This window comes from Nesoenas mayeri (assembly GCF_963082525.1).
Source record: "Nesoenas mayeri genome assembly, chromosome: 3".
Classification (NCBI taxonomy): domain Eukaryota; kingdom Metazoa; phylum Chordata; class Aves; order Columbiformes; family Columbidae; genus Nesoenas; species Nesoenas mayeri.
In genome coordinates, this window is record NC_137544.1 from 10,359,246 (window position 1) to 10,374,348 (window position 15,103).

A 15,103-nucleotide genomic window follows, 5' to 3' on the forward strand; every position below is an offset into this window, starting at 1 on the left:
CACAACCACCCTGGGCAGCCTGTTCCAGTGTCTGTCACCCTCACTGAGAAGAAGTTTCTTCTCAAATTTAAGTGGAACCCCTTGTGTTCCAGTTTGAACCCATTACCCCTTGTCTTACCATTGTTTGTCACCGAGAAGAGCCTGGCTCCATCCTCCTGACACTCACCCTTTATATATTTGTAAACATTAATATGGTCACCCCTCACGGTCTATATCACAGTCGTAAATAATTTTTTTGTATGAATTTTCAAGAGAAAACAGGACTTGTCTAACAAATTAAGTTTGAAGTTTTAGCTTGGATTCTTTACAAGCATCAAGCACTTCAGAAAGTGTCACCCATTGATCTGTCCAGTCACTGTGAAGTACAAATTCTGTCTTGTTACTTGTGCTACTGTTTATGTGCCTCTCCAGCTTTTTCACCTTTCCCCCCCAGCACTTTTGTCATTTTCTCCTACTTTTAAAATAACTGCTTTTATTCCCTGCCTGCAGAATAACGTGTGTTGTCTTCCTTGGCCAGCTGTCTTCTCTAAACTTCAGTTCTCCCTTATTTGCTTTCAGTCCCTCTTTCTCTATTTGTGTCTGTTTAAACTTCCCAAAGTTTTGAAGTGCTGTTTCCAATAGGTGTGACTGTCAGACTGCAGCGCAGCACCTCATTTATCACACACTGACTGGATAAATTCCCGTGGAGTGATATTCATCTGGTTTGTTCCCTTCAACACTCATACAATTGCCACTGTCCTTTCTTTACCTCCAGTAAGGTATCTACCCAGTCTTGCTGTATCTACCCAGTCTTGGTGATGTGCAGAATATCCTTATTTTGTTTTTCTTCCATTGTTAACGTGTAAAAGTGCAGGTTGTTGTTAAAATACGATATTTCCTGAAGTTGTTTTTAGTCACTTCATCCAGTAAGAAAGTTCTGTGCCTCAATTTCAAGACTGAATTTTCCCCGTGTTAAACTGGAAGACATTACATCTGGCCAAACATGAAGAGGTCTTGATACTGATACGCTTTTCAGTAAAGAATTACTTTCAGGAACAGTATACTCTGTGTGCATTATTTCTGGAGAGACACATGCCTCGGCCTGATGGTTCAAGATAACTCAAGGACCTGTGAAGCCCATTTGCCCTTGAAAAGCTGGGTTATACTATCTCAGATTATATGTAAAATTAGTATTTGTGAGGGAAACACGCAATGCAGACATTTCAGGAGTACCACTTGCTAGGCAAAGCAAGATAAATAGACTTTTTTGAGAGTCAAATTGGGTTTTGGGGGGCCTAGACTGATTTTTACAACCTAGCCCTTTTTTGTGCCATAAGCTCAGCAAACCAACAAGGCAATGGAAGGTGCAAGATCTTCTCCGTGTTGCTTGGACAGTCATTGTTGGTACAATGATCCCATCCAGACTGAATGTGGAGCCTGTTCAGGTAGAAGCACAGACCTAGGTGCTCACTTTTTCCTTCAGGTCTTGTTGTTGACTTCATTTGCTCAACCACCAGATCTTCAAGTAGAATCATAGAATCATTTAGGTTGGAAAAAACCCTAACGATCATCAAAAAAACCTGTTAATCTAGCACTGCCAAGTCCACCACTAAACCATGTCCCTAAGCACCACATCTGCACATCTTTTAAACACCTCCAAGGATGGTGACTCCACCACTTCCCTGGGCAGCCTGTTCCAATGCCTGACAACCCTTTCTGGGAAGAAGTTTTTCCGAATATCCTACCTGAACCTCCCTGGTGCAAATTGAGACCATTTCCCCTTATCCTATCACTTGTTACTCATGAGAGGAGACCAACACCCTCCATGCTACAATCTCCTTTCAAGTAGTTGTAAAGTACATGAGCTATTTTTCATCTCAGTGTTTATGAAGTCTCTGCCAATGCAAGACTACTTCATTGTTTTCTTCCTAATCTCTCTTTTTATCTTACTTTTTCCTGAAATGCCAAAAAGGTGTGTGCCTGGTATGGGAAGGCTGAGCCCAGTTGTGTCCAAAGCTGCTGTGGTGACCTGTTTTTGCTGTTACTCTGGAATGTCCAGGGACCTCAGCACCTCAGGAACAGTGTTCAGGTGTTCCCACTACACTGGTGGTGTTGGTTTTGTTTGGTACCGATATACTTGTATACAGTTCCAACTGTTTCAGGCCACATTCAGTGATTCTTCCTTAATAAGCTGTGGTAGAGCTGATTCATTCTGGGATTACTGGAAGAGGGGAAAACTGCTGGAAGATTTTGAAGGTTTGCCAGTACTGAGATTATTGGTTATTTCACAAGGGTAGACCTACTCACCTAGACATGAAATGGCTTTGACACTGGGAAAAAATGAGTAAGGCGTAGATAAAAGCCTACCTTCTCATAAAGTAAAGGCATAGCATTTTTTCTTCTGCACAGTAGTTACTTGTCTCATAGAGGGTATTCTGCAAAGTAAAAAGGTGTGCCGAGTGGGATATCTGGTGTGTTGGAATGACCTTAATCAAGTTTTACAACCAACTCACATACATGAGTATGGTGTTGCAGGTCTTTTTCTTCAAAATGACGAGGTCCACTGAAAAGCAGTCCTTAATAGTGCGAGTAGCGTGCTGCCATCCAAGGCGCAGCTTACAAGTGAGAAAGTATGAGACTAAAAATGTCACAATTAGTTTTATACTTGTTTGTGTATCGAGATACATTTTACATAGCGATCAGCCTCAGCATGGAAGGCCCTTCCAGTTGTGTTGGTGTGGGCAAGTGAAGAAGGGAATTCACAGAGCCTTTCACTTGGCTTCAGCAAATGTAATATGAACAATCAGCATCCCAAAGGCTCAGACCTATTTGCTTTTGCTCCTTGAGGTCACTTGACAATGGAAATTTAGATCTGCTCTTATACAGTGATGGTTCTCTGATCTCTACCCTACCAAGAATTTTTTCATTTTGTTATTTTTTTTAAATAATATGATATTGAAAATTCTTATAAATTGCACTGTGGTTATTCAGCTTACTGACTGAAAAATGCAGTCATTCAAGCACAGAAAACCTTTCCCTCTGCGTTCTGTAACACACCCATATTACATATATTAGATTTGCTTCATGCATGTTAAAGTGATTCTGGAGGCATAGATTGGTGTAGAACTGCAGAATAAAACACTGTTTAATGGTGTTTGCCGTGCCAACATTGGAGGCAACCAAAAAAACTCTACCTCAAAGTTTGCACTGTTACCTCATCATATGCTGGTTGTAGTTACACTAATTGGTTAGAGGAAAGTAAGACTGGAAATGCAAAATGAAAAGAAGCCTCTCATAGATATCTTAATTTAATAAGTTCAGTGTGCTCCTGTATGCTTTTAATAAAAAAAATGGATTTAGTGTTTGTCATGTTTATTAGTTCATTCTGTCAGACTATACTTGAACTAATTTAATTATAATACAACTTCCTTTGAAAAACAGATTAGGTGTTAAACAAGTGTCCCAGCAATAGCTCTGTAGATAGCAAAGGAAATCAGTAGTTCAATTTGTAAATTAAGGCCTTGTTATTTTTCTAATAAAGCAAATAATACATATGACGACTTTAGTATCCTGTGTAATGGTAATTTATTTGTGGAGGATACCTTTACAAAAAGTAATTGCTCCAATAAACACTAGTGAGTGGTGTGTTTATCTTAAAAGTTGCATGAACAGTTCCTGAGGGTACTAGGGCCAGATAAAGGTCTAAGGGTTAATCTAAAACACAATGCTTTAAGACCTGGTTCCTGGTGTCAGGAGGAGTTCTTCAGTATTTATTGAGCATTCTTTCACTGTTTCCATCTCATTTCTTTGGCATTTTATTGCTTGCTGATACAAATTACCCAGGGTTCAATAATCAAATGGAAGACCGAATGAGGCATTCAGGCTCCAAGCAATATATCTTTAGGGGATGTATTTTCTAACACATTTACCCATACTAAACCTACAAACCTGAAATCTCAGTTTTTAAGCTTACAGTTCTATTTAAACATTTTCAGATGGCATAATTCAATTCTAAAGAATTTTTTTTTTTTTTTGCTATAAGAACAAACACAATCAAATTATTTGTTTAAACTGCAGAATTAGACTTTTGACTATGCATGCCAGTTTAACCGATAATCCTTCTAAGTCATGTAGTTGTGGGGTTGTTTTCTGCCTGTCACTGCATGAAGGCAAAGATAAAACATTCCATAGGTCACTCCATCTAAATACTATTTACTCATTCACAGCTGCTGCTTTCCCCACCAGTGTTTCTAATGTATTTGTAGTGGGAAAAGGAGGTGGCACATAAAGTCTGAAACATTTCGCCGTATATATGTTGGTCACATTTATGATACTAGATGGAGATGCAGTGGACTTAACGTGACCCTGCACTAGCTTTCCTGAGCTGTTTGGCCATACTCACTGCTTTGTGCCTTCCCTTTCCATACGTTTTGATATCATCACTGACCTTTCCATATCTACTCTCCCTTTGTTTTTCTTCCTCTTGATACTTTCTTGTGATGTTATTGCATTTTCCTATGCTTAAACTTGTTACTTCTCCTCACTGTTAACATTGAGCAGTAGGGCGATGTGTCACTCAGCTGAAATGAGCAGCGTCTTCAGAGGAAAAGGTGAATCTTTTTCCAGTCCCCTGGTTCAGGCTCCAGATTCTTGTCCTTGTCATGTAAAAGGTCCAGTTCTGAAAATTCTTCACCACAAGAGTTTATACAGGTGGTTTGTTAGAGTTTGTCCTTAGATGTCCTAGTTCTACCCTGTAGAGTAAATGACCCAGAGAAGAGGATACAGTGCAGGTAGGGCAGTGGTTTTTACCTCCCTTTCCTTCGTGGCATATAATTACAAGTCACTTCTTCACACAGTTCCTTACTTGTTCATGAGTAATTTGGAGCCCTTATATATGAGCGGATCCTGGGACAGACTTTAAATCACTCTGTGACAGGTGGACAAGTGTCCGTATGCACTGAGCTCAAACGTTCAGTCACCTGTTGTGACGAGAGTAGTTGGGAGTTTGGATGTGCAAACATTCCCTTGTGAAATTCGGGACATATGCACAAATTTGAGGGCGGTGTTGGGCAATCTGGCCTCCAGTATCTTTTTGAATCGTCCAGTAAAAAGGAGTTTATGATTTTTGGAAAATTTTTAACGAAAGGCTAAGTTTTATGAATCTGCAGTCTCAAGTCTGCTTGTATAACTGATATGCTTTATTTTTCTGCCTAAGAATTTCCCTTGCATACACAGCAGAAAAACAAACAAACACAGTTCTCTTGTTATTTCCATGAAAACCCAAGTCCACTTTCCGAGCAAGATTAACTTGTCGACTAATCTGAGAGCAAACACTTTATTTTAATCTATCATTGTTTTCTGCCTGTGGGTTTAGCAGAGGTCAGAAAAAAAGAGATTCATTAGAGTGATGGTGCATTTGTTTTTTCCAAAAGCACATAATAAGATTAATGCTTTGCTAAAGAAAATAAAGAAATACAGTATTTCTTTTAATACACTTCAGCTAAATAAAGTCTTAAAATCATATGCCTTGGCCCGGATGAGGTGTTTGCAGCATAAGGTACAAGTCGTATAATTTCTGCTATCTGAAATCTGTGTAAATGAGCTCTCCTTCAGCCGTGCCATTTATTCCACACCTGAGGTGAAGTAACTCAGGCCCCTTCTCTGATGTAGAGCCATCGGTGAGCTGACTGCCAGTATGTTTGTGCAAGTCTGTTTGCTTATATAAAGAATCCATTTAAGCTTCTCCACCCAAAAAATTCATGTTGATTTTGGATAATCCCCGGGCGATTTTGTTCTGTAAAATAAATAAATAAATCTTCCAAACCTGTGACGCGGCCCAGCTCTCACATAGTTTGGACCGTTGGAACTGTAGCGTTTGTGTTGGGGAAACATGAACTGACACGGGGCGTGGGCAATTTTGTGTTTGTCCAGAAGTAAAATAGGATGAATATTTCAACACATGGTGACGTGATGTTGGGGTTTCACCTGACATGAGGGCAGGGTCATTCGGGGATGAGGAGAGTTCCGCGTGTGTATTGACGACCCCACGCTGCACACTCATCCTCCGGTGTGGCTTCTCTAGGAGTAGAGCCAATGTGATTTGGTTTTGGCAACAAATCAGTATTTCAGAAGAAAAGGAAAACTATTACACAGCTGAAACAATTCCCTGGAGTCAGCGTTGGACTCACTTTCAGTCTGAAAGAGACTTGAATGTGTGTGTAACACAGGCCAGTAGACCTGTGAACCTGAGCGGCCTCACTCGGAGTAGTGCTCAGCAGGACTGTGCTGCGGAGGCTTTGGCCCAGCGCAGTAGAATGGGTACCATGATCAATCCTGATTAACCCACCCAATTAAAAACCACTTCTGCAAGCTCTGCTGTCCCCTGCTCTCTAAGAAACTCTAGTGCACAGGCTTCAGTTGAGTATGCCCAAGACCTAAGCTCAATTCTGGGCAAATACCAGGAGAAAAATGCCCTTATTTTCACTCTGCTCTTAATCCTCACCCATATCCTTCCTTGAGGTTCTTGCTTTGGTAACAGAACTGCTTCTGAATAGGCGCCTCTCTGCTGGAATCAGTAATAGCTATGAATACATTACCCTGAATCTCTACGCTGATGTTTATTAGGTAACTAAAAATTAAATTAGATAGCTAATGTCTTACTAGCTAAAATAATTAAATGTATTTGTCTAACATAGTTATCTACCTTAACTTGGAAAATATTGAGACTGGGCTAGGCTGTATTTGCTGTAGTGTTTATTAATTGCATTGCAGCAATGTTCAGCATCTCTGTAGCAGATATTGAATTTGGGTAGTGAAAAGCAACCATTAACCTCATGAGACTGAACAAGACAACTAAAAATTTGGTTTGCTTCTTGCTTGGTTTCTTGGGTCTTGTGAACCACGAGAAGTTCTCTGAAAGATTTACACACCTGTTTTATCTCCTTTTCCCTATTCTAACCTGGAAATAAACTGAAATTCTTGTAAAATCACTTATTTTCAAGAATTAAAGCTATGAATGGAATGTCAAACATTAAAACATGCACTGATAAATTACTGCAGGTGGCAATGCTTTAATAAGACAGTATAGAAATGATAGCAAATGTTTACAAGGGAAAACTGACCTGCTCAATCCAACACATGGTAAATACTCAACATAACAGGCTCTTTCATTTGTTGCTGTATCCAGTGGGCTGTCGTATTTCCAGTATTCAGTGTTGTATGTGTGATATATATACTCCTAATTAAACTTGAGATTTAGACAGCCCACTCCTGCATGAAGTTAAGCTGCTGTGTAAATAAATAAAAAGCAGGAAAGACAGCTTTGACTAAAAATAGAAACTAAGCTTAAAAACAATGTTTTGGCCTTAGGTTTTTATTTGGGGTTTCGGAAAACAGAATAAGCTTTTCCTTTTCCATTAGATGTAGAAAACCTAAAAGCAAAATATTAATTTTCATATAATTTTGCATTCCTTGAGTGTGTTTTGTTTATTGAGTATGTTTTTCATTTAGGATAAACTGCTATAAATTATGCTGGGATATGATCATTAGTAGTTTTAGTAGAAATATTAGTTTAACTGAAGAACTTTGTTGTGACCTCAGTGGTAACAGTTTGAGCTCAGAAAAAAGCCATCAGAACACATTCTTGAGCAGTTATTTTCCTTTGAAAGGTTATGTTTCATACAGACGATCAAAAAGGCAACACAGTGCCAGCCCACTTAGACTAACATTTAATACCATCGCTGTCAAACCCCTGATAACTTCACTGCTTTGGCGTTAGTAATTTTTAGCATTTGAGATTGCTGACCAATTCCCATCAAATTTATTACAAGTGGATTAAAAAACCAGTCGGCTATCATAATTTGACAGTGTTCACAGTTATAGGCAGTTAACTCCATAGTTAACACTTTCTCCAAGCAGGCACAAAACCAGCTGTATCTGAGATGAATGTGTGGTGCTATCTGACTTTCTCTTACACTAGTTTTTCAATGCATTTCAGTCATTTTAATGTATGTATATCTTTATGGTATCTCTGCCTGGTAGATACTTTCTTCCACATCTATTTCTCACACAGGGAACTGATGCAGAAGAAACCAAGTGGGAAGTTAAACACCTAATACTTGGTGGGCTGGTTAGGGCTGTGTGTGTACTACCTCTGCTAGCTACTCCGGAGTTGTTAGAGGTGTGTGGCCTTTGGCAGGCATCTGTATACTGTCTGTAGGAACACAGCGCAGTAATGAGCTGGTCCCCATCATTTGTCTGAACCCTGCTGCCAGGACTTGTAGCTTATTTCGGTCTCAAGCTTCATTGCAAGTCAACATGTAAGGAGTGTAAAAGACCAGAGCTTTAAACTGGAGTATGAAATTGAGCCCTGAGATAATAGCATGGATTTAAGAGATTAAGTGATATTATTACCAGTGCATCTCTTTCAAATAAGCTATAGGAATACATTCCTTCATCCTTTCTGCTTCTTTTCTTTCATTCTCTTTTTCAGTATTTCTTCTTAGTCTTTTCCATCGAGTTGTCCAGCTTAAACTGCAGTGATGTATCCTTGGTATAGGTTTTAGTGTAGTGGACAGAGCACTCTTCCAGCAGATGAAAGAGCTGTGGACCCCCTTAGATGGGGGAACTTGAGAGCCAGGTCACCCACATCATGAGCAAGAGCTGAAGATGCCCAAATTGCTGTAGATCCTTACAGGCACCAGATCATCCTTGTCATGTTGACTGTCCAGAAGATGAGTAGCAATGTCCTCATCGTAAGTGGTTGCCCAAGCTCCTTTGGGAGATCCCTGGCAAAATAGGAGTGAAATTACCCACTAATTTAGAACCACGAAGCTCTGACTTGATCTTCCTTTTTGTAGCTGGATTGACAATGAGAAGAACTTATAAATAGGGGTAGTTTATCTAAGTGCTAGTGCTCCTTGTTGACACATATGCATTTTCCTTTTTTCCTCATTCCATGGGACTTTTTGTGCATCTTTATTTTGAGACAGGAGATTTTAGATATCTGAAGGTTCTTAGTGAATGGTAACATATGGTAGCTTGTCTTGAGTGAAGGAACTCTTGTTCCTGGGCAGTATTGCTATTGTAGGTCCTGATCTTTCGATGTAAAGTTGTATTGATTTAAGCTGATCCAATGCCTTGAGTTTGATCTTGTTCTGAATGAAGGGGATCACAGTGCTAAATGATTGACTATGAATCTCCATGTGTTTTCATATCCTTCCCTGTTTCCCAGCTACACGTAAGGCTTCACATCCTGTACATCTGATTCATCATTCTATATTTACTAGTGGTGTTAAGTTAAAATTAATTTTTAAGCTTGGTGTTGTGGGTTATTTTTTTTAATTAATAAGTTTATTTGTTTCAAAATTTTCCAAAGGAGTAGAAAAAAAAAGAGATACTTGAAATTTCTATCATTAAAATGAAGGACTTTTTTTCTTTTATATTTCAGACACAGATATCAAAGAGCTAGAGGATGTTTTTGGACTTAACGGACAAGTAGAGCATAAGCTGAACTTCCTCAAAAAGAACGTATCAAAAGATATAAAGCTGGTACTGATTGCTCATTCTATTGGTTGCTACATCACACTGGAGATGATGAAGCGAGCATCAGAACTTCAGGTACTTTAACTGTATAGAATGGGGGTTATATTTTTACCAAAGCAGTGCATATACTTGGCCTATGGGTAATGTCATGTCTTTCCTGTGGAAGCTCTATGCTGCTATACACAAACCTTCAGTTAAAGTGCAATAAAAACTTTAATGAGTAATCCTCATCACATGTAACAAAGTAGTTTGATGTAAAATAAAGTTCTGACTCTGAATTTGGATGTTTAAATACCCTTATAAATAATTAGGAATGGTGATAAATATATTTAGGACTTTCTTGTTCTCTTCACATCTTTAAATAATTTATAAACAGATCACTAGGTGTTTGGCAATTACATTATGTTGCTACACCCAAACTTGAGACTGGTTATGATTTTAATAACAGCTTCTTAGGGCAAGCAGATTGCTGACCATACATGGCGAAATGTACAGAAAATAATAGTATGTTGTGAAGGATGTTGCTTCTAAAATTTAATACCTATGCATATATCATTGCTTCTGCAGCTTAGTCTTGGTTTGTGTGAGCTGAGGAGAGTGAGACATGTTACTGCATGTTTGTGTGTGTCAGCAACAAGGAGGCTGAGGCAGGACCGTGTCCTTGTAACTCTGGAAGTGGCAAACGGTGCTCAGTAATAACTCGCTCTACCAGTGGTGATGAATGAAAAATTCTGAATTTTTATTCTTAAACATTCACTTTTGCTAAATCCTTGCCTCTTCCTTTGTATCGTACAATCTTAATGGAAGGAAGTTCAATGTTAGCATAAAGGCTGTGTTTAATATATGCATGAGTAGGTTCTGCTTCTTCATAACCATTTCCACTGCACATTTTTTTTTTCCTTTAAAGGAAACAGCAACTAAAAACTTGAAACATGAGGTTAACCTGGTATATTTCCACATGCCTATTTCACTATGTGATTATAAACAAAGGCATTTTTCTGAGAAACTTTTACTGTTTTATCTTTTCAAGAGGGAATGTTCTAGAAAATATCATATGCAATAATTTGTCAAAAAAATATCAACTTTTTTTTGGTCAACGTCTGTACAATCTTTTTTTTACACAGATTATTTTATCTAGTTTCAATTAAACTATGAATTGTTGAGTAACTTTTTTACACCTGGCTCACTGGACGCTGGCAGCTTGCTATTCATCAGTGTTTTGAAATGTAGGTGTCTTTGGGACACCCTTAGACTGCATGGTGCACTGTGTGCCTGAAGGAAATATATGACAAGCTACATTTAAGATGCATTTAACAATAGAAAATATTTGTGTAAGCCAGAGTGTTGTGCAACCTTTGTCCTTTTGCCAAAAATAAGTTAACTGCTAGGTTTTATAACATATGAAGTGTGATAATAAGAAACTTGTGTTTCCATCTCTCCCTTTGTTTTTACTGGAATATTTGATTCCCACAAGATTTTGAGCACATATGTGTATTTTAGTAGCTAGATCATTTGATTTTATTTTTGTGTAGTTCTTATGTGATTTTTTTTATTACATGGGTTTTGGTCTTAAATTCTCTGCTTTAAGAGCCTTTGATTGCTTAGAGTTTATTATTCTGAGGTAGAGGTTAATGTATTTATTGTTCAAATAATTCAGTAAACGTATATATATTTGAAGTGTATGTCTAGCAGGTTTGATTTTTGTTACCCAATTTAAAGCCCTTTCATAATCTAACGAAATATATAGTAGATTAGACTGTCCCTCTCTCGTACGATGATGAGGGAACCTAATGAACTCAAGCTGGCATGTGTGGAAAGTAGAAAGTCATCTCTTTATCTCTCTTTCTTGGTTGTTCTTCAGCTGTCAGTTTTGCATGTTGTTAATTTATTGGCCCCTCGTGCTCTGCAGGTTAACAGGCTACTGTATTTTTTTTTCTTAAACCCCTGTGAAATAATGTTTTCTTATTTCATTTAAAGAGAAATGAAACAGGAATTACTGGTTTACCCCAGGACCACATCCCTATTTTCCTGTTGACTCTCAGGGAAGTTTCTGTTAACGGTTTCATCAGGAGAACCCTTAACACAAACTTAGTCTTAGGTTGATGTCTTTCGCTAAATCTGATTAGTAGAGAAGGGCCACGCAGGTTACATCCATACTTGTGGGGCTGCTACATGGGCCAACTGTGCAGTTTTTGGCCTAGTCTTTAAGAGTCTTTGGCCCAAAGGAACCAGTGACTCCCAGAAGACCCTGGCATGGTTCTGGCCTTGGTAGAGGCCCAAGACCATTCCTAGTAGTTAGTTTGGATGCAGACATCCTGTTTTGAGGCAGGGGGAAATTCAGCCATGTGGACACAGACCACCCCATGCCATCCTCTTCAGTGACAGGACCAGGCAGTAGTTCCTGGCTGGTCTGTTTGCTGGCACACGTGTAACCATGAACACTTCTGAATTGTCATGGTGGGAATCAAATCATAACAACATTCACCCCTTTGTGGGAAGTGGAGCATCCAGGGTTTGTCAGACTGCTAAAAACTTTTGTCACTGAGAAGGAAAAATGTTAATCAGCCTTACTCTGTAGAGATGGAAAAATACAATAATGCGCAGTTGATACTCGGTATTAACCTCATAATCTTTTTTGCTCTTTGCTCAGCCAGCAGAGCTGAAAAATGAAGCTGAGTGATAAAATTATTTTCTCAGTTGTTGGAGCTTGAGCCTAAGTCATAAATATGCTACATCCTCCAGGCATTCTCTTCTAAAATACGAATCCTTACTTGGAGGATTTCCTTTTGCTTTGCTGGCAACACTACTGAGTGTTTCCTAAAACACTCCTTTTGATCATTAGTTTTATCCAAAGATTGACACATTTCCTTGCTAATGAAATTCAATCTGTTACAGCATTAGTCTTTCATTTGCAACCATGCTTTTGAAATGCCAGGACTTTTGTGGTAATAAATTAACACTTATTAATGAGCAAAACTATCATACAATGTAAACATTGGTCTTCCCATGAAACTCATTGAGGAGGAAGAATTCAAAACCCCTGAGTGTGTATCAGTTTAAGCAAATAAAATCTCTGTAATATGTAATTCAAAATCATGCATTGCTATTATGTCTCAGAATATCGGGTATTGCTAGAACTTGGTTGATTTCATAAATAATAGCTAACAAAACATAAGTTGGAATAGTTGTGCATAAAACCAGTTCCTACCTTCAAACCTTGTCACATTTCCATGCACACGATCATGTGCATCTGCCTTATCTTCCCTTCACTGTGTTCTCTTCCAACGAGAAATATTTTGGTCTGTACTTTTTTTTCAAGAAATCTGATAAGCATAACAAAATAACAGTTCACATTTAACTATTCCACAAACTTAAACAGTAGCATAACCATATTTTCATGTTTTTTCTTTTGTCCATAAATGAATTGCATTCAGGTCTTTCACTTGAGGAGCTACAGCTTGTTCAGGATCTGGTAATGTATGTAGCTTAGAAGGTTTCTGCAATGTGTCTTATTCTTCCTAAGCTGCTACTGACTTTAACCTGTCAGGATCATTGGTGGATGCTTGCATAAAGCATCCACTAAACAACCTTTCTTGAGTTAAGCAAATGTTTATTTATCGATGACTATTCTAAATTATTTTATGGTTTATAAAATGTTGGTGTTATTCATTCCCTTTTATAAATAAATTAAACATGCCTAACAGGAGGTACTAGGCATTTTTTGTTAACGTCTTGAATTACTGCAGTTGGCTGTATATCTATGCTCTTGGTTTTCTGTCTGTTTAGGCAGTTTCTAATCCATATAAAAATGTTTATCTCATTATTATTGTTATTATTATTATTATTATTATTAGGGATTGAATGACCTGAATGGGAAGCGTTTTGTTGGAGCTTTTTGAATATAGTTATTTTAGATGATGCTCCTATATGTGCATGGTAGTTTCATTTCTTTCTGCTTATTTAATTTTTTTCAAATTATTTAGTTAAAAAGCGCAAGAGATTTAATCTACAAAGCATTATTGTTGTTACTTCTGTTGTCAGAAAAAGACAGAAATACATTTTATCATTCTTTTTGAAATTTAGCTGGTAATGGTCTTCTGTCTTTCCAAAGTTTCTGTTGTTGCATTGTTAGTAATGGAGTCTCCTCTAAATCACATACACCTTTAGCAGGACACATGTAGCCCTCATTTTGTGCTTTCATACTTGAATCAAAAGGCCGTGCTCCATCTGTTGTGAACAGCTTGCTTGGAAATACTGATGGCCCACAGGTACACAACAGAATGACAGATGTCATGACATTTTTAGCTATTTTTTGTTCTGTTGTCTAGAAATCTGCTTCTTCTCAATTGCCTGCAGCCCTTTGCAGCACAGCTTAGTGGGAAAAGATATCTCTGCACATGACCCTTCTGCCATAGACATTGACTGGGTTTTGAAATTTCAGAAATTCTCTTTTCTTTGCCATCTCTTGGCCAGGGTTTGCCTATTTTCAGAAATAACCTTTACCTATGAAAGCAGTTAGTTTTAAAAGAAGCTTTACTAAAACAGTGAAAAATGGCAATATATAGTTTGCAGTGCAATGTATCTTTGTATGCAACATAAAATGCAAGAAATAAGTATTTACTTGCAGAAGAAATGAAAGAAATGTGTCTTAATGTGTGAACATTTATCCATAAATACTGTTTTGCAGTAAGACATTGTGAAGTGTAAAGCAAATTAACTATTCCTAGATAAGTCATGTTAAAGCCTTCTGATTCTAAACCAGATGTCTTTTTCTGATATAGCTAAATCTATTTTCAAAATATATTATGGAAATGGTTTTGAATGTATTCTAGATTCATTCTGGACAAGAGCATTCACACAAGAAGTTATTGTGGAATATTTTCACATTTAGATGTTCTTTACTTAGTCTTTAAGTTACCAAGTCTCTTGGTCAGCATCAGTTCTGTAAATTATCAAAGCTTTTCCTTAAGTTTATTGGCACAGATAATTTTGTGAAATACAGGTTTCCTAGAGACAGAAGGTTCAAGTAGGTGTCTTTTTTTCTTTGTCTTTTTTAGATCTATCGGTTCTCCCAACAGCTAAACTAGACAAGGAGATAATTTTATTTTGCCAGTGTTAGCAAATGCATAATCAGCCATCATAGCAAAGAGATCCCACCTTCTAAGTCAGTTGGTTTCCCATCTTTTTATGTGATGAGAATAGTTACTTATGGAGAGGGAGGAAGGAGTGTGTAAATTGTTTTGTAATGGTTTAAAATCTCACTTGAACAAATATTAGGTTGTCTTACTGCTGCCTTTCTGCCTTAAATAAAGTTGCTTCTTTTGTCTCTGGTTAACACTCTTATGAAATACTGGGAAAGTTCCCTCTAACTTTAGTGCAAGTAGGGTTAGGCCATAAGAGGGAGAAACATGTCAGAATGGAATGAAGTGGAATGGAATGGAATGGAATGGAATGGGAATAGAATGGAACGGAAGAGAAGAGAAGAGGAGAGGAGAGGAGAGGAGAGGAGAGGAGAGGAGAGGAGAGGAGAGGAGAGGAGAGGAGAGGAGAGGAGAGGAGAAGAGAAAGAAGAGAAGAGGAG

General features: G+C 38.0%; 1 protein-coding gene across 1 annotated transcript in view; it reads left to right on the top strand.

The window, feature by feature from the left end:
* Positions 1-15,103, top strand: part of LDAH (lipid droplet associated hydrolase) — a gene marked incomplete at both ends in the record, with an annotated part of 121,600 nt that overhangs the window by 47,095 nt on the left and 59,402 nt on the right. The window contains one exon of the mRNA XM_080342319.1: positions 9,428-9,597. Within this exon, the coding sequence (XP_080198445.1) occupies positions 9,428-9,597 (170 nt within the window). The remainder of the gene's footprint in view (positions 1-9,427; positions 9,598-15,103) is intronic.